Source organism: Nanorana parkeri, unplaced genomic scaffold, assembly GCF_000935625.1.
Source record: "Nanorana parkeri isolate BGI_ZX_2015 unplaced genomic scaffold, ASM93562v1 scaffold23, whole genome shotgun sequence".
Lineage (NCBI taxonomy): Eukaryota > Metazoa > Chordata > Amphibia > Anura > Dicroglossidae > Nanorana > Nanorana parkeri.
The window spans coordinates 3,119,725-3,145,838 of NW_017306291.1; the positions used below are offsets into that span (position 1 = coordinate 3,119,725).

General features: G+C 40.2%; 1 protein-coding gene across 1 annotated transcript in view; it reads left to right on the top strand.

Moving 5' to 3' along the window:
• The window catches only part of CUBN (cubilin), a 152,952-nt gene that overhangs the window by 10,686 nt on the left and 116,152 nt on the right, over window positions 1-26,114 (top strand). The window contains exons 6-20 of the mRNA XM_018564195.1: window positions 963-1,066; window positions 1,842-1,968; window positions 4,645-4,813; window positions 7,597-7,728; window positions 8,562-8,657; window positions 9,681-9,805; window positions 12,763-12,949; window positions 13,835-13,953; window positions 16,353-16,587; window positions 17,155-17,336; window positions 19,369-19,531; window positions 20,530-20,720; window positions 22,390-22,546; window positions 23,605-23,783; window positions 25,030-25,195. Coding sequence (XP_018419697.1) covers window positions 963-1,066; window positions 1,842-1,968; window positions 4,645-4,813; window positions 7,597-7,728; window positions 8,562-8,657; window positions 9,681-9,805; window positions 12,763-12,949; window positions 13,835-13,953; window positions 16,353-16,587; window positions 17,155-17,336; window positions 19,369-19,531; window positions 20,530-20,720; window positions 22,390-22,546; window positions 23,605-23,783; window positions 25,030-25,195 — 2,332 coding nt within the window. The remainder of the gene's footprint in view (window positions 1-962; window positions 1,067-1,841; window positions 1,969-4,644; window positions 4,814-7,596; window positions 7,729-8,561; window positions 8,658-9,680; window positions 9,806-12,762; window positions 12,950-13,834; window positions 13,954-16,352; window positions 16,588-17,154; window positions 17,337-19,368; window positions 19,532-20,529; window positions 20,721-22,389; window positions 22,547-23,604; window positions 23,784-25,029; window positions 25,196-26,114) is intronic.

Consider the following 26,114-nt stretch of genomic DNA (forward strand, 5'->3'; position numbering starts at 1 on the left):
GCAGAAAAGTGACGTAAGGCATAGAAACCAGTTCAAAGCATTCATTTACACATCTGACTTCTGGTATGGAAAATGTTTAGTTGACATAAATCAGCCTTTTTACCTTGAAGGAACTCCTTGAAATATTGTTAAGGCTTCAGGGAACATCTGGTAAAATTATTTTCTCTATGCAGACAAAATATAATATCAAGGGCAGACTTAATGGATATACATACAGTAGTCTTCTTCTGTCATTGGTTGTCAGCAGAGAAGTGTCCCTTTATGCTGATGGTAAATGTAATGCCCCATTACTTTGGTGATCAGTGAGGATGTGTCCCCTTACACTGGTGCTTGGAGGCAGGGCCGGATTTCCCACAAGGCCAACCAAGGCCCAGCCTTGGGGCAGCAGGGAGTAGAGGGGCAGCAGGGGTGTGCAATTCCTATCTCCTGATGCCCGGGACATGCAGTTCCAGGCACCGAGCAGTTAGTTGTTTTCTACATTTAGCCCTGCTTTGGGCAAGCAGACCTAAATGTACAGTGGGGAAGCCGCCGCTTGTTTTGTACAAGTAATCTCAGCAATGTCGCCAAGATCACTTGTATGCAGACTGCAGGTCTGCCATTCTCCATGGGGGGAGGGGGGCTTGGTGGGTGGGGGCACATTGAGGAACCTGGCCTTGGGGCAGCAGAGAGAGTAAATCCGGCCCTCCTTGGAGGGTAAGTCACCCTCTTCACTGGTGTTCAGTGAAGACACTTCCCCTAAAATTGGTAGTCAGTGGAGACGTATCACCTTACCCTGGGGATCAGTGGAAAAGTGTCCCCTTATATTGGTGGTCAGTGCTTAAGTGCTCCCTTACAATGGTGCTCAGTGAGTAGGCGACCCTTTTCATTAGTGGTCAGTGTACTGTTCTCTAAAATGAGATTTGTCATAAAGTAAAAAAAATAAATTGAGAAAAATGTATACTTAAGCTCATTTTCTGTACAAGGGTCCTGCCTGCGCTGATGATGTCAATGAATGTCAGAAGTATGGTGGGACCACACTGGGCTGTCAGAATGGAGGTATATGTGAGAACACGCCTGGAAGTTACAGGTAAATGTAAATGCAATATATCTGGTTTTATGACACTCTTGTCCAAGATGGCATATAAGCAACAGAATATAATTGGCAGACTGCAGACATACAGTACAGTACAGCCTAATGATAAAACCTTTAGCATACAATATGTAGGAAAGAATTAAGATGTTAATCCTCACCCCCTTTTTTTAAAAGCATCCCTTCATGGCAGCTCAGGGAGGTGAGGTAGCGGGAAGTTAACTGTCATGTTAATGTTCTGAGATTTTAAAGGGAGAGAGCGCAAGCTCTATCACTTGTACCGCATTGGTTTTCTTACCCTAACAACAGTTTATATTTTGTTTTTTTATATTTTGTTTTTAAAAAGCATATTATATATTTTTTACTATGTTTATTTTTTTTTTTTTTTTACATATTATGATATATTTATAGCATGCATGCTCACAATAAATTGGATTTATTGTATTATAATACAAAAACAAAATACAATAAATACAAAAATAACAATACTAACATTTTTAAACTTTTTAAAAATAAAAATAAAATGTTTATTTAAAAAACATGAAATAATGCTCAATATTTGATGGTCATGGCATTTAAGTGTATTAAGAGCTACATCTAATTTATAACAGTTGAATAAAAGTTCCCTTGCTTTAGATAGCAGCCATTCAAAGTAAATCTAACTTATTGAAATGCAGTATATATCATATTTTGATGGAACAAAAGATACAATTATTCAAAGCTGTGTTCTTTAAACCTTAAAGTGGTATATAACAAACGTTGTCTACTAAAGGTGCACCTGTACTCCAGAGTGGTACGGCCCACAATGCACCTCCAAGTATGATGACTGTAAAGCGGGTTCTGCAGAGCTCTGTGTCCAAGGGATCTGTACAGACTTAGACAGAGTCCAGCCAGGTCAGGTAAGTGGAACCTCATGTATATGATTCTGGTGAATAAGTATGATTCTGGTGCATCACTTCCCAAAAATAAAAATAATATGCAGATGTAGCAAATGAATGCACCCTGAATAAAGAATATTTGTAGCATTAGTGTAAGGAATGTTGAAGCATGCTGGTACATTCTGTTGGGAAACAGGAGCTGCTTATGAGAGATGAGTGGGAGGTGGTCCCACATGTTTACGGATGACCACATGCACCTTCTTGCTCTTCATATTGGGCACGTTTTGAGCTCATCAGCCGTTTCTGGTTGAGATACCTGAAGACTTTGGCCAATGAGAGTCACACAAGGAAGACAAATCTATTTGCAGGGGAGCCTGTCAAGGATGGGAACTCCTTCAGGAGAGCCTATGCTTACCATTGGTACTCATCAATCCATGACACAAAATGATTAATTATGAGCTTGAGAGCACTGAGATCCTATGTAGAAAATCCTATCCTATTTTAGCAGACTAGTCCCCATTTTTGGGAACCAGGAAGGGAGCTGCTTAGTAAACATAGGCATAGTTTAAAGAATATGTTTGCACTTGGATGGTCAAGGCCATCCTAAAGCGCTAACTGCAGCCAGAAAGGTTTCTGTTCCTCTGAATAGAGTAGGCATGGGTAGGAGCCTATGAATAAGAGTTGATTTTAAAAAGGCTCCCTTGCCATTTATTCCAAGAAGAATCCATATGTTAATTTATCATATTTTATGTATGTTGTTTACCTGTAAAATCCTCCCTTGGATTTTAAAAATGCCCCACATACACACGCATATATGCGTCAGGTGCGCCTACGTGCCGCACATGTTGCATATCGCCGCAAACGGAGTGAGAGCAATAATTTTAGAGCCATTAAGGCCGGGTTCACACCTGGGCATTTTACAGCACTGATCGACGCGCTGTAAAACGCCCTGCAAGTGAAATCCCATTATTTCCTATGGGCATGGTTCTCACTTGGGCGAATTTCAGCGTGTCGGAACGTGCTGAAAAACGCCCTATGTCCAAAGAAGTACAGGAGCTTCTTTGGGGCGTATTTCCGCGTGTATCCATTAGGATACAGCCGGATAGCCCTTGTAAACGCGCGTTTGATGCATGTTTTGTGGGCTGCAAATCGCTCACTTCTCGATCCTGTCACGGCACAGAGCCGTGACAGGGGAGGGGCTGGATTCCCCCCCTCCCCACTCCAATCCGCCAGCGCTGACTGGCGGAACGGACGGGGGAGGTGGCAGGTACAGCTGGCTCTGCCTCTAGATAGGCAGAGCCAGCTGTCACTCACGCAGCTGGGCTGATCCAGACATACTGAGCTTAGGGTGACGGGAGGATGCTAATTTGTGTCCTGCCGTTACCCTAAGGAAAACTATGGGGAAAAGCCCTAACCCCATAGTTCTCCTTTAATCAATGATAACACTAAACTGATGAACAGTAAAAGCGTTTTAATCGTCGCCGATGGGCGTTTTTTGCGATTTTTGCAGGCGTACGCAATTGTAAGGCTTGACATGTTTGGTGTCTATTTACCCGACGTGACACTGACTTTCATGTTTTACTAAAAATATGGGTAAGAAGGAAACCTTTTTGTTTTTTTTTACATTTATGGTACTTTTTAAATTATATAGTAAAAAAAAAATACCCCCCGTGGTGATTATATACCTCCAAAAGAAAGCTCCATCTGTCCCCAAACTATTTTAACATAAATTGCAAGGCTATAGTCCGGTCATGCTGACTGGTGACATTTTTGACTGACTGGTGAGACGCTATCAATTTTTTCAAGCCCTGCACATGAATTACATTTTGTTTATGTAAATGAAACACACTGCAGCTAACCATTTAAAATACCTGATTTAAATATATTTATTTAAGAGATTCCCACTACACAAAGTGAGGAGAGTTATTCACCGAGTTGAGACCCAGAAAGCAATCTACTGTATATTCTTAACTAACTTTGTCTAGCTGTTCTCTATTCTACGGTGTCTACATCCCTGTTGGGGGAATTTTCTCTCTCTTCCTATTCAGTCCAACCTAAAATAGGAAAAAATGTCCAAAACAAAGAAATAGATGTCAACAAAAATGTAACAGGGTTTGTAACCTTTCCTGAGTATATCAGAACATGCTGAGTTAGAATTTTCAAGCAAAACCATATTTGGGACAAGGTGGTTCTTCTTATAGCATCAAACTCCAAAGTTAGCAGTGCCCCAACAAACACATATAATTTGTTGCTGCTCATTGACTAGGTTCATGAAAGTGATGACATTGACTTGAGCTGCCATAGTGAAGTGCATTGCCCTGGCTTCTCTTTGGACTTTAGTGTTGATTTCTAGAGGTAATAAGAACATATATGGGCAGAAATATTCATCATTAAAGGCTTTTCAGGCCTTTTCTTCCAGCACCTGGGGCTGTAAATGCATTTTTAAAGGTATATAAAAAATTACCATCATTCATCTACTGACACGAGAGGCTGAAAATGGTAAATTTTACGCTACAATATGGCAATCACCGGTGATTAAAGGATTCTGCCACTGTAAAATGGCAATGATTAGAGCAAGAAAATAATTACAAGCATGAAAATATGATATATATATTATAAATACACTCAAATAATGTCTTATTTCAGTTATACACAATAGGAATAATGATATCATTTTCTTTATGTGTGTGTTGGCAGCCCAGGTACAGCTGTGTTTGTGAAACGGGATGGACATCACCTCCTGGGTCCGCCGCCTGCACTGCGGATATAGATGAATGCTCTCTGCCCAACCCTCCCTGCTCCCAGAATCCTCCAGTCCAGTGTACTAATAATCTAGGATCCTTCACTTGTGGCCCCTGCCCTGCAGGTACTAATGAATCTCTGAAAAAAAAAAAAGCTGAACTCTGGTCCCCAATTACTGCATATATGTATTCACCCAAAATTGCTTAAAGGGCAAGGGAAGACAAAATGTTTTTTTTTGTAGGTTTGGAAGGAGTGGAGAGGGATTAGAGCAAGAATCAGAACAGATGGGAAATCTTCCAATGGGGACACTAGTTCTGGTGGCCCTGCTGATCTCCAGGGATTTCCCTCACTTTGGAGAGATTTCTGCTCACTTCTTGTTGTGGATATTGGACAGGAAACAAAAATGGCCCTAAAAAGTGGACAAAACGGAAAAAAAAAAATGTTGCTTTTACTTTAAATATATTTTGTAACGCCTTGATGAGTCTTGATATAAGACTTTTGTTATCTTCTGTGCAGCTTTACTCAGAGTGTTAGAGATGGCCTGCACTAGAGGCCTGCCATATTCTGCTGCAGTGCACATGCTGGCAGAAGGAGGGAGCAGAGTTGATTACTCATTAGTCTGCTGCTGTTCCTTCATTGTCCAATCAGTTGGCTGGGGGCATGGTTATTACCAATAATTTCTGATTGGTTACTCCACTAGTAGTAAAGGATGATGCTATTGCTGTTCTGTTTTTAAAATAAATGTATAGTATAGTGAAACCTTTTCATTTCTTTGTTTTGGATAGTAGGGAAGGGTTAGAACCCTATCAGTTTGTTTTTGCTGTCTGTGCACAATTTGAGAGATTTCTCTCCAGGACTTCCTGTCCTGGAGATGCAATGAGGTACAGATGCAATAAGGTACAGACATTCAGTAACATGACAGGAGGAAGTGTCAATAGGAGGGCGATTGATTTGGGTTGTCAATGTGACCATATTTCATGCTACGCCCTAAATATGGATGTATAATGACACATGGTCAGAACAGTTGTCACCAGAGAATTTGTCCCCATTAGATGATTAACCCTCACCCATTGCCCTGGAGGCAACTCTAAAATTTTGGATTTCCTTTCACTTTCTGCCTTGGTGACAGTGGTCATTAACACACATAGAGATTTACATCTTGTCAGTGGGGACACAGTGCAACAGAAATCTGACAGAGGGACTAACCCTTCACCACTCTTCCCTAATTATAAACCAAAAAAAAGTTTTGTCTTTGCATACACTTTAAAGGTGCAGGCCATGGAGTTATCATCCTGATAATGACACCACTGCCTGGTGAGTCACAGACCTGGAACAAGCATACAGGAGAGCATTTCAGGCTTTTTAGACCTCACTGACTGCATACTAATTCCAGGTCTTTGACACAATAAGCAGTGAAGCCAGGATCAAGACGTTGATGGCTTTTAAAATAAGCCATCAACAGCAGCTCCCGTATTACTATCCTTGTGTACTGGGAGGATGTAAATAAACCCACTCTATGCAACTGCTATGGGGCCAGCATTGCGAGAGAATCACTTTACTCAAAGTCTGTCATTGTCTACACTTCTAGCATGATGGATTCTCATCCTTTTTATCTTTGCAACCTGGGATTGTGAAATCGAAAAGCAAAGTCAGGATGTGTGGCCGCTACAAGTATCTAATTTGTACAAAGTTTCTATTTTTACAAAGTTTCATTTTAATAACAGAGAAGTGTTTTTATTTAGACCTTTTCTGATCTCATATTTATGATACACAAACTATACAGCATTAAAAGTTCTGTTGTTTGGTCTAATTGTTATAAATAACTGTTAATCTTCATCAATCATCAACTCTGTTTCCTATTTTGTTTGTTACATTGTAACATATTAACTTGGAACATATTGGACCTTCCCAGGCACTAAAATTCTGGTTTAGTGGCTTCTTCTTTAAAGGCAAAGTCCACTTTATCAGAAAAAAAAAACAATTAAAGCACAAAAAAGTGCATTTTTTTTTGCACAGGACCCAGTAAAGCATTGCAACTGCAATTAGTAGGTCACAGGTGCAATGCTCTGGATTCTGCAGACTCTTCCTCCCACCCATGTCCATTCCGAGGTACCGACATTCAGGCCAGGTTCACACTTGCTTGACCCGTGACCGTGCGGCCGCTCTGCCTGCCATCACCTCACGTGATCCAAAGAGATGCCACCTGAGGCAACAGCCCCAGGCTGCCTCCTTAAACGGGCAGCCCTGCAGGTAGGCGGCCTTTACGTGGCAAACAAATAGCTTATTTGACCCTGTTCTATGCCCATACCAGGCAATGTAATAGATTTGCTGCATAGAAAGCACAATGTATAAATTTAAAAATTAGCTGGAGTTCTTGGTACACTCTGTACCTTTACAGTGCATCAATTCATCCCTGATTGTCTGTGCTTCTCTATGCCTTGCAGGCAAAACATGGAGGGGCCGACAGGGTGCTGTACAGAGCTTCCTGAAACCATCACAGCACTCTGCCTCAGTACCCCTCGCAAGAGTCCTCTGCTCTGATACAAACAGTGGGCTGGTTCCTGGGAGGAGTTATGCAAATATCAAAATGTCTTGATGGGTGGATGTCAGTCTGGAGGAGTGGGTGTTCCTAGTCAGACTGTGTTAGGATGTCCTCCAGCCAGGAAGTTAGGTGGGCTTTTTCTGACTTTCTGCTGCTTTCTGCCAGAAGCTCACAGTATGCAGGGAAATCAGAAGAAGCAACACCTGTCCAGGAGAAGAGCCGGTACAACTGTGCAAGACTGAAAGTATGGCTGGACCTCCATGTTAATGAATATTGTGACACTTTACTCATTGCATTACACTTCTTGTAATAATAAACAATTGTCTTATTGTCCTAAAATGTTTTCCAATCGTATCTCTTTGAAGGCTGGAGCGGGAACGGGTACAGCTGCCAAGATATCGATGAGTGTCTAACAGACAATGGAGGGTGTTCTGTGGCCCCGCTGGTGAAATGTATGAACACTATGGGCTCCTATCATTGTGGCTCCTGCCCACCAGGTAATTTCACCCTTACTTTACCTTCAGAGTAGATTAGGATTATATACAATTTGTAATGTAGTTGGAAGAAACATACAGAGTGAAATCACTTGAGCAGCCAATCAGAAAACTTTCTTTGCTCTGATTACAGTACACACATAGCAACCAATAAGACAATCTTTCACTGGTCTGACTCCAGTAAAATAAGATTGGATTGGTCATTCTCAGTACCTGCACACCATTGCTCCCTGAATTGTTTTGTTATATAAAGCCTTACTTCTGTACCATACATACAGTATGCTATTCATATAATGCGATTCGTTTTATTCCGAATGAAAATTCTGACACATTTTCCAAAATTCGGACATTCAAACACATCCGAATTTCCGAATCCCAATGCATCCGAATGTGTCCGAATTTCCATTTCTGAATTTCGGATCCCATCCACATTTCGTTCAAAAACAAAACTGAATCTAGCATGTGACTTTTCTGGCCAATCAGATGTGTTTTTCGGTTTAATGCATCCAGTCCGGGAGTCTCAGCTTCAGTAATATATGTATATGGCTCCCAGACCTGAACGGTATTCGGCAGCTACCAAATGCAATTATGAAATTTGGATCCTAAATGCCATTCGGGTCTGGGAACTTCAGCTTTAGTATTAATATCTGTATATGGTTTTCTGTGGTATTTGCAACGAATATTCATAAACTCATTCGAAACTAACGAAAATTCGGATTTCATCCAAATCCGAAACCGAATTGAATTTCGGATCCGAATCCCGAACTCCGAAATAACTAAATATCCTAACCGAATTTTTGCACAGCTTACATGTCTATTCATTATCCTATAACCAGGTTATGAAGGTGATGGTAAGACATGCAATCAGATTGACGCCTGCTCTGTGAATAATGGAGGTTGCCATCCGCTAGCTTCATGTGCTCCAAACAAAGGTAATTTATAAGAATATCCTTTATAACATGTCATTATCATCTACAGTCTCATCAGTGTAATAAAGTTTTTGTGGGTTGTGTGTAACAAACCGGTATCAGTATTGGTATCGGTGCGAATACTGTGCATTTGCATAAGTACTCTGTATCCCTGTATAATGTATTGCTGGGATTTGTACTTCTCTATAGCTGGTGATATTATTCTGCATTTCTGTATAATGTATTGCAGAGATTTGTACTCCTCTATAGCTGGTGGTATTCTGCATAATTGTATAATGTATTGCTGGGATTTGTACTGCTCTATAGCTGGTGGTATTATTCTGCATTGCTGTATAATGTATTGCTAAGATTTGTAGTCCTCTATAACTGGTGGTATTCTGCATTGCTGTATAATGTATTGCTGAGATTTGTAGTCCTCTATAGCTGGTGGCATTCTGTATTGCTGTATAATGTATTGCTGTCAGTGGCAGAATTATGAGGGTCACAGTGGTCACAGCAGTCGCAGTAGCTCTAGCACTTGACCACTGTCCTAAAATCAATAGTCTGTATTGTTTCAGAAAAATTGTCACATGACACTAGATAAAAAGGTATCAGTAATTGGTATCGGCGAGTACTTGAGGAAACGTATTGGCACTTGCTCGGTCTGGAAAAAAATTGTATTGGTGCATCCCTAGCTTAAACCTTTGTCAGGTTTCAGTTCATGTCCAGGTAACCACCATTACTGGCTCAGAAACCTCTCCAAAGGGAACATAGACAAGAGTTATAACTTCTCTACTAACAAAATTGTATTTTATTGCTGTCTGGAGTCCCCCAAAGGGGAGAAAGAAAGCAATAAAAATCTAACCAACGTATAAACTTTTGTCTGTATCTAAACTATATAAAAATAATTGGCTGACACTACACTCTAAAACATCCAAGTTGACCCTGATAAGAGGAGAACAAAAGAATCGGAAAGTAGGAGAAGTATATTGTTTACCTTGATAATAATACAGAATGACCAAATTATTACTATTTATTTTGTCTTAGAGGGTCTTCTGCCAGTCTGTGCTTGTCCTCCTGGATACGCTGGAAATGGATATGGGGCGAATGGCTGCCAGTCTACTAGTGACATCTGCCAGAAGCAAAACCCTTGTGTTAATGGAGAGTGCAAGGTGACTTCCTATGTCGGTTCCTGGCACAATTATCGGATTCCAATTACATTTATAACTATACTGACCAAAGTTGGGTGCAAAGGAGGAAGTTGCCCCGCACCTCTTACATATGTGCATTCAAATTACCAACAAGAAGAGTGGGGCTTATAAGGTGCTGAAACATGTTCCCTCACTTGCATCATGTTAAAAGAATCATTTATTGAATCCATACTCATTAAAATATCAGTAGACATCCATAAAAAGTTAACCATAAAATCAACAAATGCCACAGATCAAAATCTCCATCCTACATCAATGGGCCAACATCATTCAAGAACATTCAATTCTGATGCAATAATGATCATCTTTAAACCAACGTTCATGATTTTCTTGTATGTCTTCCTATTTGTTGTGTTCTTGTGGCCCACTGTTGCTGGAATACGGTTCTACGCGTTTCACCTCAAGTTTAATCAGGAACCTATATAGAATCTGTGTTTGTTTCACAGAGAGAGACCAAGACGCCATTCAAGGGTGTATCACTATTGACACAAACAAATATTAAAAATATAAAAATAGAGGCATGTAGATGCAAATGTATATTAGACTGCTCGATTCCTCTATGCGTGTATTAAACTCTTGGAGAGGGGCTTACAATGTTAACAAGATTACTCATCCAGGATCAAATATTGTAATCTTTCCACTTGAAAAACTCTGTATTATACTAATCAACCAAGTCCTCAAAATCTAGTAAATCTTTTTTTTAAATTATGTAATAATCCTTATAGATTAATATCACATATAAGGTAGTTTTATGGTAATACCTGCCAGCATAGTCTTCAATGGCAAGTTACAATTCCATCACTGTTAGGATGGCCGGCGGGTGTATCTCACCATATATGGGATCCCTCTCCATCTCCAGGGTGGTCAATGGCTGCCCTCTCCCCTCCTAGTGGAGTTCCTTCAGCATGGCCAGTGGAAATGAGCCACCGTCTCTCCTATATATCCCCCCCAAACTCATTACGTACGTCACTGCAGTTTAAAGATAACCATTATGTCATTATGTCATCATTCAAGAACTTATTGTTCTTGAATGATGTTGGCCCATTGATGTAGCATGGAGGTTTGGACCGGTGGCATTTGTTGATTTTATGTATAACGTTTTATGGCTGTCTATGGCTATTAGAATGAATATGGATTTAATAAATGGTTCTGTAAAAATAATACAAGTGAGGGAATATGTTTCAGCACCTTAAAAGCCACAATCTTCTTTTTGGACATTTATAACTATCATACTGAACAAATCAATTTATCACATCCCAAAAAAGTCTTAGTAACTAACTGTTAGGCCTCATTCACACGAGAATCAGCAGACACGTAGAGCTCCGTGCTGCGTGTACGGCCGTATCTGGTAGCTCCCGGGAAGGACAGGTGCTGCGTGTGATTGGTACGCAGCCCCCATCCTTCTCTATGGGACTACGTGACTGTACACCGCCCTTTGCTCACCCGCCCTGCACGTCCGTGCGGGTGAGAGTACTCGTACACTGACTGGATGGATCCTGTCTGCATCCGAGCCGGGACACCTGCACCCGTACGGACCTGCACTTGAGGTGAGCGAAGGGGGGCATACGGCCGCATAGTCCCATAGAGTAAGACATGGGCTGCGTACTAATCACACGCAGCACCTGTCCTACCCGGGAGCTGCCCGATACGGCCGTGCACGCAGCATGGAACTGTACGTGCCGGCTGATTCTAGTGTGAATGAGACCTTAACCTCAATGTAAATACTATAGCTGATATCAATCTTTAATTATGGGATATAATCAGAAATCAGGGAATATGAAATTCACCACACATTCACTGTATATTAATATAGTATATTAAGTATATAGACACATCCACTAGGAAGATTTGCCTTCAGTAAATGTTTAGTGAATGCCGCATTTACTGCTTTATAAACCTGCCTGGAATTGTATGTATAAATCAAAATGTTTTGATTTAATTATGAATAGAGTAGGGAGTGTGTTCTTTTGGAGAGATTCCTCTTCACTTCCTGTCCCAGGCACAGAGCAGGAAGAAAGAGGAATTCACTAAAACAGGTTTACCCATTGGAAGATTTTCACCTTAACTCCTGTTCCTGGACATATACTGTATAAAAAAAAAGGAATTTCCCATCACTTTGTACCAGATATAATAGGAGCAAAAATAAGGGGCTTTCTACCACACAGGTACCCAGACAGCAATGAAATCCTTCCAGATTTTTCAGAAAATACAAAAAAAGTTTGGACTTTGCATACAATGTAACCATAAACATAAAGTTATACAGGCTTCTTGTATTCCTTTATAGGACAAATAATACATTCCTAAAAACATCTATTGACCATTTTTAGTCAGGTTATTATGAAATATATTAATTTGCATTGGAATTAACCAGTTACTGTTGCCCTGATGAAGAGATCCTCAGGAATCTCCAAAACGTCCCATTGATTCCTGTGTCCAGAAGGTGCAGAAACATTTATGTAATAGATTAGGGAAATGTTTGAACCTCCTATTCATGTCTGTGAGATCCTGTTCTGGTGACACTGAAGTCCTTCATTTCTTGGGGTCACCAGGAAAAAACATGTGGGTAAAGCTATCCATTTGATTTAGAGACAGCAATACATTCCTGGTAGATGTTTTAACTCTTTTCCAGTCATCAAAAAACAGAAAAAAAAAATTGTGTGTGGTTGCGCCTTGGCTCAGCAATGTTAGATAACACCCCACAGTATGAAGCCAAGGCATGCAATGGCTGAGCAATCCAGACAGTCTCACAAAAGTCCTCCAGTGATTTCTGTCTGACATATAATAATGTTTTCAGATTGCCAGTCTGGGCTTTTAATCCTGATGTCCTTTACCAGTTGTATTCTTAAGCTACACAAATACAGATATAATTGTCTATGAATTTAATAGAAAATAAAACTTTTTGTATGCATTTTTTCCAGCCTGGCATCTCAGACTATATGTGTGAGTGTCATTTAGGGTGGAGTGGTACTAATTGCTCAGAGAAAATAAATCAGTGTTCCAATAACCCGTGTCAGAACGGTGGGACCTGCGTGGATGGGATTAATGGTTATATGTGTAACTGCACCAGCGGATGGACCGGCTTCCATTGTGAAACCCAAACACAAGGTAGGTGATCTCTGCCAATGGAATGTGTCTACTCTACTGATAATTATATATATATTTTTTAGCTTAATATAAAGAAGTTTTTATGCATACAATGATACTCATATTATTAAAGTATGTCCTGTGATCCCTTTACTGACTGCTGTGCCCTACATTCGCCTTACTGACTGTTGTGTCCTGTGTTCCCCTTACTGACTGCTGTGTTCTGCTTTCCCCTTACTTACTGCTGTGTCCTGTGTTCTCCTTACTGACTGATGTGTACCGCGTTCCCTTTACTGACTGCTGTGTCCTGTGTTCCCTTTACTGACTGCGGTGTCCTGTGTTCCCCTTACTGACTGCTGTGTTCTGCTTTCCCCTTACTTACTGCTGTGTCCTGTGTTCTCCTTACTGACTGATGTGTACCGCGTTCCCTTTACTGACTGCTGTGTCCTGTGTTCCCCTTACTCACTGCTGTGTTCTGCTTTCTGCTTACTTACTGCTGTGTCATACATTCCCTTTACAGACTGCTGTGTCCTGTGTTCTCCTTACTGACTGCTGTGTCCTGCATTCCCCTTACTGACTACTTTTCCTGTGTTTCCCTTACTGACTACTTTTCCTTTGTTTCCCTTACTGACTGCTGTGTCCTGCGTTCCCCTTACTGACTACTTTGTCCTGTGTTTCCCTTACTGAGTGCTGTTTCCTGCGTTCCCCTTACTGACTACTTTGTCCTGTGTTTAACTTACTGACTGCTGTGTCCTGCATTCCCCTTACTGACTACTTTGTCCTGCATTCCCCTTACTGACTGCTGTGCTCTGTTTTCCCCTTACTGACTGATGTATCCAGTGTTCTCTTTACTGAACATCTGCTATAAGTGAACGGTTTTTGATGATTTTATTTCTTTTCATTCAGCTTGTGGAGGTGTTTTAACTGGTTTAAATGGGACACTAAGTTACCCCAGCAATCCAGGCAATGAATCATACGGTCACAATATGAGCTGTTACTGGGTTATAAAAACAGAAGCAGATAAGGTGAGAAAAAAATGAAGATAATATTGTATTGCAAAAAGTAAACAAATAAGGAAGGAAATTAAATATGTTTAACTAAACCTACAGATGAGAAAGCAATGGGATTACATTTTATAGGCGAGACCATAAGGTACCAGTACTTACCTTCTCCTGCTCCCCTGCTGTCCCAGACTGCTACCAGATTGCCTGAGAATTTCCCAGTACTTCCAGGTATGGGGAACATATGACATTACCCCTTCCTTCCCACAATGTAGTGCTTTAGTTCCGAATGGTCAAAAACAACGCCTGAGGACTGTCTCATAAGAATATGGGGGTGCATAGCCCTTTATACATTTTAAAGTAGATGTAAACTCTAACTGAATGACGTTTAGTTTTGCTAAAACACTGTGTATCACAAACATGATATTTTAACAATTGGGTTTACATACACTTTAACTTTATTAAAAATGTTTCTTGCAATGATAATACATTATACTTAAAACAGAAACTCTTCCACAGAACTTAGTATCCTTGAATGGCTTATCTTGATACTTACATAGCAAAAGCATATACGAATCTGCAAACCAGTTTTCTAAGATCCTTGTCACGTTATGTGTTTGTGTAACTATGATGGCATTTTTGTGTCTTCAATAAAATTGACGTATCACCAGAAAAAGTTGGCAGCCAACGATGGTATTGCACCTTATTTTGCTAAACACTTGTAGAATAATTGTAGCCAGTAAATGATTTTTGCTCACTTAATAAAGAGTCAACATTGGCTTCTCCCATATGGTTCTGACAAGTTTTAGATGTTTTGGGGCATTTTCACTGGCATAACCACCTGGTCACAATTTCACGCCCCCTTCCTGCAGCTTTGCTTTGGCACGCGAGTACAACGGTCTCCATTGTTCTTTGTTTCCATGATCCAAACTAATTTTAAATCACTTCATTTAAAGGAGTTTACGCCCTCTAGGAGACTTTTATTGTTGGCTTGGACAGGTCTTCATCATTTAATAAATGTTTTGGTTTCCTGTGCACTTTCTTGCTTTTCAGCTGTATGGTTTTCCAATTAAACAGATTTATTTTTGTTGTTCTGGAATATAGAACAGAATTGGTCTGCGGATATGACTGGTCCAAAGACACACAAAAACGAATAGTCCTGCCCTACCATATACAGGTATAGCTAAAATATAGAATGAATAAAGAGGATTTTTTTTCAGAAAAGAGAGCGTAAGCAAGTATATCTCCTGAATGTGCCTCAAAGTTCTTTTATGTAACACAAACTAAAAGTCTTAGCAAATTGGAAGTAGTTTTCAAAAAAGGGTCAGTGTTTGAAAAGTATCTGCGGTGGGGTTTGGGTTGCTTGAAGGTGGATTCTTACTAGATATGTTCAAGCCATATGAATTGAATCCATGTGAAACTGGACGGTTTGGTGTAAGTGTAGAGAGGACACCTGCTTGAAGTTCTATGTTAATTGGCTGACATGGTAAAGGGAAGGAAAGGGAAGGTTGTTTTGGTGTTTGGGAGCTCTGCGCTGTCTCTGCATTGGTCCTCCTGAGAGCCTATGAAAGCAGGACTGGAGGGAAGAAGATTATTGATACACAGGTGGACAGTGAAGCTGTGAGAGATCCAGGTGTAAAGTCCAGACTTTTAAAAAGTGTATTTAAATGTATTTTTCATTAGTGGTCTTTGAAATTGCCCTTCAATGCTCTGTTTCTATCCAGTCTTCCACTTCCCGAATAATTTCCACTTTCCTGAACACCAGCACTATCTATTAACTCTATATTGTCCTAAATCTGGTGGTTTGGCACTTTGATTTAAGGCTGCTCCTATACCCTGTCCTATACCCTGTCGGCATGGAGACTAATACATTTTGCTGACTGGTCTAGGATCATTGAAAATAACTTCCATAACCCTCAGGAGCTCATTGTACGCAGAAAAGCTACAAAATGCCACCTTAATTTTGTCTTCGCCATTGCATTTAGGTAACATTTCATATACATCTCCTGATTTTTCACCAAAATTTTAAGGAAATACCTAGTAAGCCATTTTGCATGGAAAACAAAAAAGAAAACTGTCAGGGGCATTAATTCTCCAGCGTCTACCAAAAATGGAAATGTAAATTTTGGGTTGGATGACCTTTTAATACAACACACCCAGATAACCACTGTAACTCCAGCTATTGTAGAATAATAAGTACCATCCGATCTTTCTTGTGTCAAATGGGCGGTAATTCAAAAAACAGATTCTGTGAACAGCTCATCTAATAGAATAAGGTGACTATCAAGATATCTCATAAATGGCTTCATATTCAGTGCGTGAAAGGAGAACTGTGTGTGTATTGTCTATAAGGGCATCATGGACCGTTTTCAAACACTTCAGTGTATTTCTCGTCACTATTATGTCCTTTTTCTTTTTTTTAGATCCTGCGCATCACATTCCCTTATTTTCAGCTGGAGTCAAGTTCCAGGTGCAGTTTTGACTTCCTGCAAATCCATGATGGAGACTCAGTATCAGCCTCCGCGCTGGGAAAATTCTGCGGCACCACAATCCCCGCTGAACTTTTCAGTTCCCACAATGCTTTGTATATCTGGTTTAAATCTGATGAGAAATTTACCGCTGGGGGATTTCGGATAAGCTGGGAGTCTCGTCCACCAGGTGCAAACCATTCTTCCTATAAAATGAAATAGATAAATAGCTAGCGGGTCCTATATTACAATGGTGTCTCTGCTGTATTTCAAAAAGGTGTGCAAAGTCTTACAGTTTTGTTTTCTTCAGTAGGGAGCCACGTCCGGCGTAGAAGTCCGTCCCCTGCCAGCATGCTGTAGACAAGGACCTTTGCTCTCTGTGTAGAAGCAGTGATCCCTCTGCAGAAGTCTGAAATACCCCCTGCTAACTCAGAGCTAGAGCTCGTCAATCTGCAGAGAGAATGAGCTGTAGTGATTTAAGAGCTGTAGCTCTGACTCAGCATGGGGTGTATCAGATTGCTGCAGAGAGGTCACTGCTTCCACACAAAGAGCAAAGGTCCTCGTCTACAACATTTTGGTAGGGGACAGCCTTCTGTTCTGGGTGAGATTGCTTTCCAAGGAAGTGAACTGCAAGAATTTGCACTTGAAATGTAATGTTTTTAGTTGATTTAAATCAAAAGACTAGTTACATTTTAAAGAAAAACCAAAAGTGATTGAGGAAACTATTTGCCTGAAATAATATTCTATTTTTATTTAGAGTGCGGAGGTCACCTGTCAGATCCTTACGGGTCCATTCTATCTCCTGGTTACCCTGGTAATTATCCTCCTAATCGAGACTGCTACTGGACAATTTCTGCTGACCCAGGGCTTTATATCACATTTACCTTTGGAACGCTGAATCTCGAACATCATGCCAAATGTGAAAATGATTATTTGGAGGTACAGCTTGGTTCAAATTGTCCTGTATACACTTAAAAAAAACAAAAAAATGATGTACATCTAAAGCCAAAACTGTTGTCCTTTTAATTTTGGATAGCACCCCGTCAGGTTATTTTGCCATCTATGTCCCACTTGGAAGAATTATCTTTACTTCCTCCTCCACAGATACAACTGAGAGTAAATCTCTCCAAAATAAGTGGAATCCCTAATTAGACACCAGAATGACTATTCTTACCGGAACATTTCCATGCTGTTCTTATTGGAGTGACTACTCATAATTTTGGATTTGCTGTCACCAGCACAAAAAAGGGGTACATCTCCCCATTTCCATGCAAAAGTGAAAAAAAGGTTTGGCTTTAGATACACTTGTAAGTTGTACTGAACAATACCCATTTATCTTTATGCACTTATTGACTTTGAGAAGACCCACTCTAGGAGGAACCCTTCAGGAAACACCACAACCTGCAATATTTACTTAGATGTTTCATAGATGGAAGTGGGCTAGGATATGTAAGGGGAGAGTATATGTGGCAATCCTGCATTCTTCATGGGTGTAAGAGCCATTTTGGAAGTATAATACAGGTAACCTTTTAAACAAAAACAGTCAAAAAGGGCATGCAGTATGTAATAATCTGAGTCTTTTCTCTTAAAATGTTATAATAATCCAATTTACCTCTTAGTGATTACTCTATTTTTGATTATTTACTTGTTTCCTCACTCTATCAGCGCATAATCATCAGGCTGTAAAGTAATTATATCTCCTTCCTGAGCTCAAGTCTGATAAGAGATGCTGATTTGACAGTTTTATTTATCTTTTTTCCAAGAACCCAAACAATCATCAGCTCTGAACTCACCAGACAGGTCAGTTTTCATGGGGACTTTACAGCCTGATATTTCTAATCTGACAGGGTCAGAATACAAGTGAGTCCTTTTCACATACACACTGCTATTTCGCAGAGGAAAGGCTGTACTGTTACAACATCTTAAAAGGGAACATACAGATCCTTACAAATGCAGATTCCTGAAGAAGAAACCTGCACAATCTGTGTGGGGCTGCTTGCAGTGAATAATGACTCATCTGAGACAGAACCTAACTCTGTCTTAATGGTGCAGGAGATAAATATTCTTGTGCAGTAGTTTTTATACAAATTGAACAATGATGGTACAGTTTGAAGTCTTCTAGCACGCATTTCGACCAACTTAAAGAGAACCTGAACCGTGGAAGCTGTGCCCAAAAAAGCGCAAGCAGAAGTCTAGTTGCCAGTTTTGTCTGTAGTCTCCCAGCAGCTGATCTTTTCCCCATTACTTGTTACCATACCTTGCTTTGTACCATCTCTGTCTGGAGGTTAAGAAGCAGGGTTTTGCTGCTTCATGTCAGAGTTGTCCCAATTATGATTGGTGATCTGATGACTGGTGGTCTGATGACTGGTGGTTTGATGACTGGTGATCTGATAACTGGTGATCTGATGAATAGTGATTTGATAACTGGTGGGGTAATGATCAAGTAACAGCAGGAGAGGTAGAGAAAGCACATAGTCACAGAATGAATGCAGCAGAAGCAGGTAGATCCTTTCACTGCAGGTCCTCAGGTAGAACTTCCTCTACAGCATGGAAAACAATCAGCAGTACATTAATAAAATCAGCAAATCTCACTCCAAATCTGGATAGACTGGCAGTCAGTGTCATAGTACATGATCTTACATTGCAGATATACAGGTTAGACCGTTAGAGGATAGGAGTGCATAGGCACAGGGAGTACACTGCTATTTTTCAAGGAAGATTTCCAGCCTTTTTTATATAGATTTTTAAGGTATTGCTTAGGCAGAATTACCATTTCTAAATGTTACCTATAAGATAGTAAATCCTTACGAGTCAGAAGTGCGTTTACACTTTTGCAGTGTTTCCCATACAGCATGATGATTAAAGGTATCCTTAAAAGTCCTCTTTAGGTGCACTGCCAAGAGTTTTCACAATTGCTCCCTGTAGATATAGATGGTTTCTGATTTGTTAAATTGTATTTTCTTTGCAATAGATTCGAGATGGCCTCCTGTCCCAAGATACTCTTCTTGATAAATACTGCAGCACCATGTCACCTGCCCCTATCCAGACATCAGGCCCATATGCCTGGATTCACTTCCATTCTGACAGCACATTAACAGACAGAGGATTTCACATCACCTACATAACGTCATCCTGTGAGTATGAGCATTGTAGCATATGTTATTGTTGTGTGGACACCTGTAAAAAATTCTGTCTCCATAAAATGCTGTCCGTGCTTCCCATGTCCTCATGGGCTTCTTCTGGGAGCTCCAATTTCCTCCCACAAGAATGTATAGTAGGCTAGTTGTCCTCTGTACAAAACTGGTCCTAGAATTTGATTGTGTCTGTGTGTTTGTGTATAGGGAGGGGTATTTTTAATAAAAGTGAAACGTGTGAAGTTTAGGATGAGGGTGAATAGTGGGGAAAAATATCCCCAATGGCATCACAGACTGGTGTAGGCTTTCCCTTGCTTCCCGTTCTTGTGATGCCCAAACAATAAATGGAAAGGGGGGGGGGCAGTGGAGTTGGTGGAAGAGGTTATCACTAGGACAGGCAGTTTTGATCCTCACTCACTCTGCTAAAAATGTGTTTTTGTTCTTCTCTGTGTCCTTCTTGGAGACAAACTTTTGTTTTGATGGGAAGTGAGGAGAGATCTCCTCAATAGGGTGAGAGTTGCCATAAAAACTTCCCCGCTCACTTCCCCGTTGCACTAACCCTTCCCCTCTCTATTCAAAATGAAATAAAAAGTTTGGGTTGTTGTTGGGCTTTAAATTAAAAACTCCTGAAGATAGCCAAAAAGTTTGCGTATGCTCTGTAAAATGCTGTAGAATATATTGCAGCTAAAAAAATTATGGGCTGATAAAAGACCACGTTAGAATCGAAACGCGTAGATGTTTTTACCTTAGGGTTTATCTATGACTGTAAATGTTTTTGATCTGTTGATGGAAATAAAAGATGGATTTTCAGTGTGGTTGTGAGGTGCTTATATCACTTGCATTTTGTTATTCAGAGGCATTAGGTGATGCCTTAATCGGTAACTCATACTAGAATGGAACAGCTGTATGGTTTTGTTTGTTTTCTTAAAAAATGATTACATAGATAAGAGATACATGATTAGGTAATGTGCCTGTATTTTATATTCTGTGTGTTTCAGCTGGTGCTACGTGTGGAGGAAACCTCACAGATACTGAAGGTTTCATCACATCTCCATCATGGCCAAATGCTTACACAGGAGACAAGCAATGTATTTACATTATCACACAAGGACGTGATGAACAAATCAACCTCAGATTTACCCATATGGATTTACAGAGCAGTAGTGGCTGTTCCCTGACAATTATTGAGGTATTATGGGCATTTGGGTCTTTGAAAAGAAAAATTGTAATGTGGAAGCTGTAACAAAAAATAAGGCTAGCAGGGGATAAAGGACTGGTCACCAGTATTGACTGTAGGCTCACTTCAGCTGATATTTTCCCCATTACTCATTTACCATGCATTTTGTTTAGCACCGTGTGAAGGCAGCCATCTTGGTAAAGGCAGGGTTTGGCTTCCCAATGTCAGAACTGTCCCACCTAATGACTGGTGGGGTAATGATCAAGAAGCAATAGTTGAAATGTAGAAATCACAGATGAAGCAGAAGCAGAAGGTTACCAGGTACAGCTTCCTCTGTAGCAAGAAGAACAGTGAGCAGGATAATAGTGACATCAAAAAATCTCACTCTAAAGCATGTGAGACTAGTTGTTAAAGGCAGGAGTGCCTTAGATGATCTCACACTGCAGTTCTACAACTACAGGTCTGCCTAGGCTTAGGACTTGCACTTCAATTTTTCAAGGCAAAAGATAAATTTGATGGGTGCAAATAACACTTCTAGACATTCCTTCTTACATACTGAATTAAGTTCAGGCTTTAATCAAATCAAAGCACCCTCATACACATACTAAACATGGCTTTGTGTCTGTATTCCAGCTGGAGAGACTTCCCATAATTTCCTGTCCTGGCAATTATTCAGTTCAATTATTAGAGCACACATAGAGCGGTTCTAACTCTTCCCCAGGCTAAGAAAAACGAATAATAGCTTTGGCTGAAGACACGCTTTAAGGGTTGATCATGATTAGATGTCCTGATAAGGTGAATAACTAGGTAAAGGTTGAGGGTCAGAGTGATTTTTGGTAACTCTTATGCTTCTTGGCTTTATCTAGCAGTGGAAATTCTGTGCTGATGGCATTCGCCCGGCATATGGCTGGGCAGAAGTTTTCTTAATCAACCCCTTACAGCTGGACATACACCAGTAGAATTTAGTTTGAGAAAATTTGTTCTCAGAATGTTCCTTCTAACAGTTGATGTGGTCACATTGATGATCAATTTTGACCGCAGTGATGAAAAAAGTTGAAGTGACACTACTCTTGTATCTTATCTTATTTATGTATCTTATTTATCTATCACTCGGCTGTAGATCCTCAAATCATCTCTGAATTCATGCTGGCACTGTCCTTTCTTCTGAAGGTTTTTTGTTTTCCATGGTCCTTGTGTGTGTTGTAAAGTAGCCACCACTCCAAGCTCACTCCTGTGATGGACTACAATCTTATGTTTAGTTTACTAATTTGTAGTGATGTTGCAATCCAGGAGCGAGCTTGGAGCGTTGGGCAACTTTACAACACACATAGGGACCATGGGAAACAAAAAACCTCCAGAAGGAAGGAGAGTGTCAGCATGAATTCAGAGATGGTTTGAGGATCTACAGCTGAGTGATACACAAATAAGATCCATTTTTTAATAGTTAAGGTACTTGAATGTATTTTTAAGATTTATCTCCTCGGTTTAGTGGCACTTTAAATGTACACCTGTTCATGGTATGAAAAGCCCCCATGAGAGAACCATTGCATTATAAACACCTCAGAAACAAGGTCTCTGCTGGGTTACAAAGTTTGCTGTCTGAATTTGAATTAAACATTTCTTTGAAAAAATGAAATGAGAGTATGTATATTTACAGATAATATATTCTTCTTTTGTGTAGATTAGAGATGGAGGTTCAGAGACGGCACCGCTGATTGGCAGATACTGTAACAAAACAATTCCTGCTGTCATAACGTCAAGCTCCAACACACTGTGGGTGAAATTCAAGTCAGATGCCTCAGCCACAGCATCGGGTTTCCGAGCTTTCTATCAAGTTGGTGAGTATGTTGTAGGGTCAGTCCAAAATGGAGAGGGAAACATCCTTGTAATAGTTGTGGCAGGTGGTTGGAGGTGGGAAATTAAATGCAGAAGCTGGAGATTTCAAAAACTGTAAGAAAATGGTGAGCAATGTAACCCCCAAGCCCCAACTCAAAACAGAAATATAATTTTTAGATCGGCTAAAGCTATAAGAGCCCATATGTGTAAAAAACAAGTCAAGGCAACTGGACTTGCTGTATTTTTCTTGAAGGTGTTTCACTGGACATTTCGGCCAGCTTTTTCAATTCAGAGTGAATTGAGAAAGCTGGTCGGATGTCCAGTTAAACATCTTCAAGAAAAATACAGCAAGTCCAGAGTCCTTGACTTTTTTTTTACAGATATACCATGACCTGGACGAATGAGAACCTTCACAGGCTTATAAGAGCCCATATTTTGTGAAGCGGGCTACTTTATTTTCATGCCAAATACAAGGCCAACAGCTAAATATACAGTTAACATACATATGTGTCATATATATACATTTTATATGTCTGTAGTTCAGTCTTTATTTTATATAATATTTAACAAGTTAAATTAATGAATTTTGTTTATCTTTTATCACACCTCTGTGAATAGGAGAACTATACCTTTTGTACAACTGTTCTATAATTATTTACCCCCAAACTCCTGAGTGCTGCTCACCTGGACAAATACTTACCTTCCTCCTCAATTCAGTGATCTACACTGTGCAGCCCTGCTTGGAGCTGTACTGCCTTTCCACTGAAAATACTGTATCTGCTTCTTAGTGCTGGACTGCTGAAGGCCACCATAAGTACGGCTTACCCATTAGGAATGAATGTGGCCGTGGAGCTTAGAAGACACGGTGGGAACATTTTTGCTTAAAATGTCTAGAAATAGCTGTTGGAGGTACAAAGGGCTGCACAGGAGAGATCTCTGGATCAAGGAGGAAAGTATTTGTTCATCTGGTCAGCACGCATTATTTGTACCCAAGGTACAGTTGTCTTTTTTTAATGAGAGCATTGACGCCATTTGACATAAACATTCTTTGGTTCTTCAGCATGTGGAGGAGCTCTGTCTGGTGCTGGAACCATTCGGACTCCACACTACCCAAATCCTTACTACCGAGAGAGGACCTGTGAATGGATCATCACTCAGCCAGATGGAGAAGTGGTTCTGTTTAGCTTTGACTCCTTCGGCCTCCTAACGGGTACACTGTGCAACTCTAATTATGTTGAGGTAAGTCCACTCAATTTAGCTAGACACACTGTATTTGATACTAAGCTACCTCTGTTGGCACAACAACCTTTCTCCTTAGACCTGCACACTTATTTGATCTCATTTGATCTCTTTGGAGAAACATGCTCTTTGGAGCTGAATTAACTCCATGTAACACAATTCACCACCTCCAAAAATCGAAATTGATATAAGTGAGGAACCCTAGGGATACAACTACTGTTCTAGTGGAGAACATCAATAACGAGGCCTAGATTGAGCTCGCCCCATCTTCTAAGGGGCAATATAGTGGAGAGCAGATTCTGCTGAACACCACAAAGTTACTCCACACCCATTCACGGACCATTCATAAAATGCAGGCAGCTGTGCGGTGCCTGGAATTTCCTACAGAGTTCTATCTGCTTAACGCATCAGAAAGAACCCTGTGATTTGAGAAAAAGCTGGGGTCACATGCCGGGCTTTCCACCCAGTCTTTTTTGTCCTTCTAAACTAAATTAATTTGTACAGCAAACCTTTACCATTTAGGAATTGGAGCACTAAGCACAACTGTAAAGCTCACCACTATGCCCTCAGGGACAGGGCCCTCTTTACCATATTGTCTTGAATTGTATTGTGATTGTAATGTCTTCCTTATATTATAAAGCGCTGCACAAACTGTTGGCGCTATATAAATCCTGTATAATAATAATAATTTATACATTTGCATTTTTAAAAAAAAGCAGCGGTATGGCCGTGGTAAGACCATACTGCTGCTTTATAACTTGGGCCTTGTGTCAAAGTATCACATTAATCAACTTCCAGGGCAGCAATCCCAATTTAAAAAAGAACACTGACCAAAATTTTTCAATTTAGATAGAATGGGGAAGAGTTAGAACCTCTGTCTAAAGTTATTGCTATATGTGTTCACATTAGATACATTTCCCTTCCCTTCCTGTCGTACTACTGGAACAGAAAGTGAACATAATCTATCCAGCTGGGACCCAGATTCCTATAAAGGCATTTTTATTTGTAGAGTGGAATGTTTGGAGCCTTTATTCCAGACATGATATTACAGAGGGTCTAAAATGTTTACAGACTGGCTAAGAATTCTAGCTGGAGTTGGGCTTTATGACCATTTTGACAGGTTCAAGTTAGATTAGCTATGCCAGCCAAAAAGAAAAATAACGTCTTGTGGTTTGAAGGAATTTATACAGTAAGTGTTTTTTTATATATATCTATGAAGATGTCCCTCAAACACATATTTCTACAGGTCAGAGATGGGCCATCGCTAGACTCTCCTTTGATTGGAAAATACTGCGGCCCAGATGTTCCTCCACCAGCCTATTCAACCCAGAGAAGCTTGTATGTCAAGTTTGTAACTGATGCTTCCACTATAAATCATGGCTTTTTAGCCTCGTATAGCTCACTAGTTGAAGGTAAGCATATTCCATTTTTTATTTTAGTGTTGTCCTCATATAGTCATGTTTCTTTCACATATAGTCGGGTATTGAGGTAAGTCACATAAGATGTATTCTGTATCTGAACTCTATTTCTCCTTGGGATTGTCTTCTGAGGCTTTATTCTGTGGTCCATTCACGAGAAGTTGCTGCCTGGGCTGGCTGAAATCAGCAGCTGAAGATTATCTTTTACCTTGACGCAGCTTTACAAGCCTTATTTTAAACTAATTCAGTGTTGCAACCATTCCAGGACCATATTCTGCTCAAGGCACACGTGTTCCTCTCATTCCTCATCTGCTGGCTCTCCTGCAACTTCGCCTCCATCAGTTTACTTCTAAACACTCTTACTGACGCATTTGAAAGAGAGACGTTTAACTGTAGGGTTTCTAAGGTTAAACTCTCCGAAGTGAAACAAGTCACCGGGAGGAGGTCCAGTGGGATATCCTGTGAGCTGCAAAGTTTATTGCATTATAGGATTATAGTGGGCTGCTGTCTTCTGTTTGCAAATGAGATAGTCCAGTCTGTTGGTCAGTTACATTCTCCACATTGCTCCAATATTCTCATTATACATCATGCATGCTAAGGAACAAACAATGGTTAAAGACATTGTGCTACATATATATTAATATATGGCTTTATAGATCAGATAATTTGCGTGCTAAAAGTTCTTCTCAATGCAGAAACTGAGACAAAATCATTAAAAAAAGAATATATGTACACATCGGAGCAGCTCTGCTATTAGCTGTATGAAAGGTTTAAGTGTTGGGAGCCCAGTGTTATCATTCTTTGGAACAGGGGCATTGAAAGTAAGTTAAGAACTAAGGCTTCCCTATCTGTCCCAAAGCCTAAAAGTATCACTAACAACAAACCAGCACCTAATACTTAAAGTAGATCAATA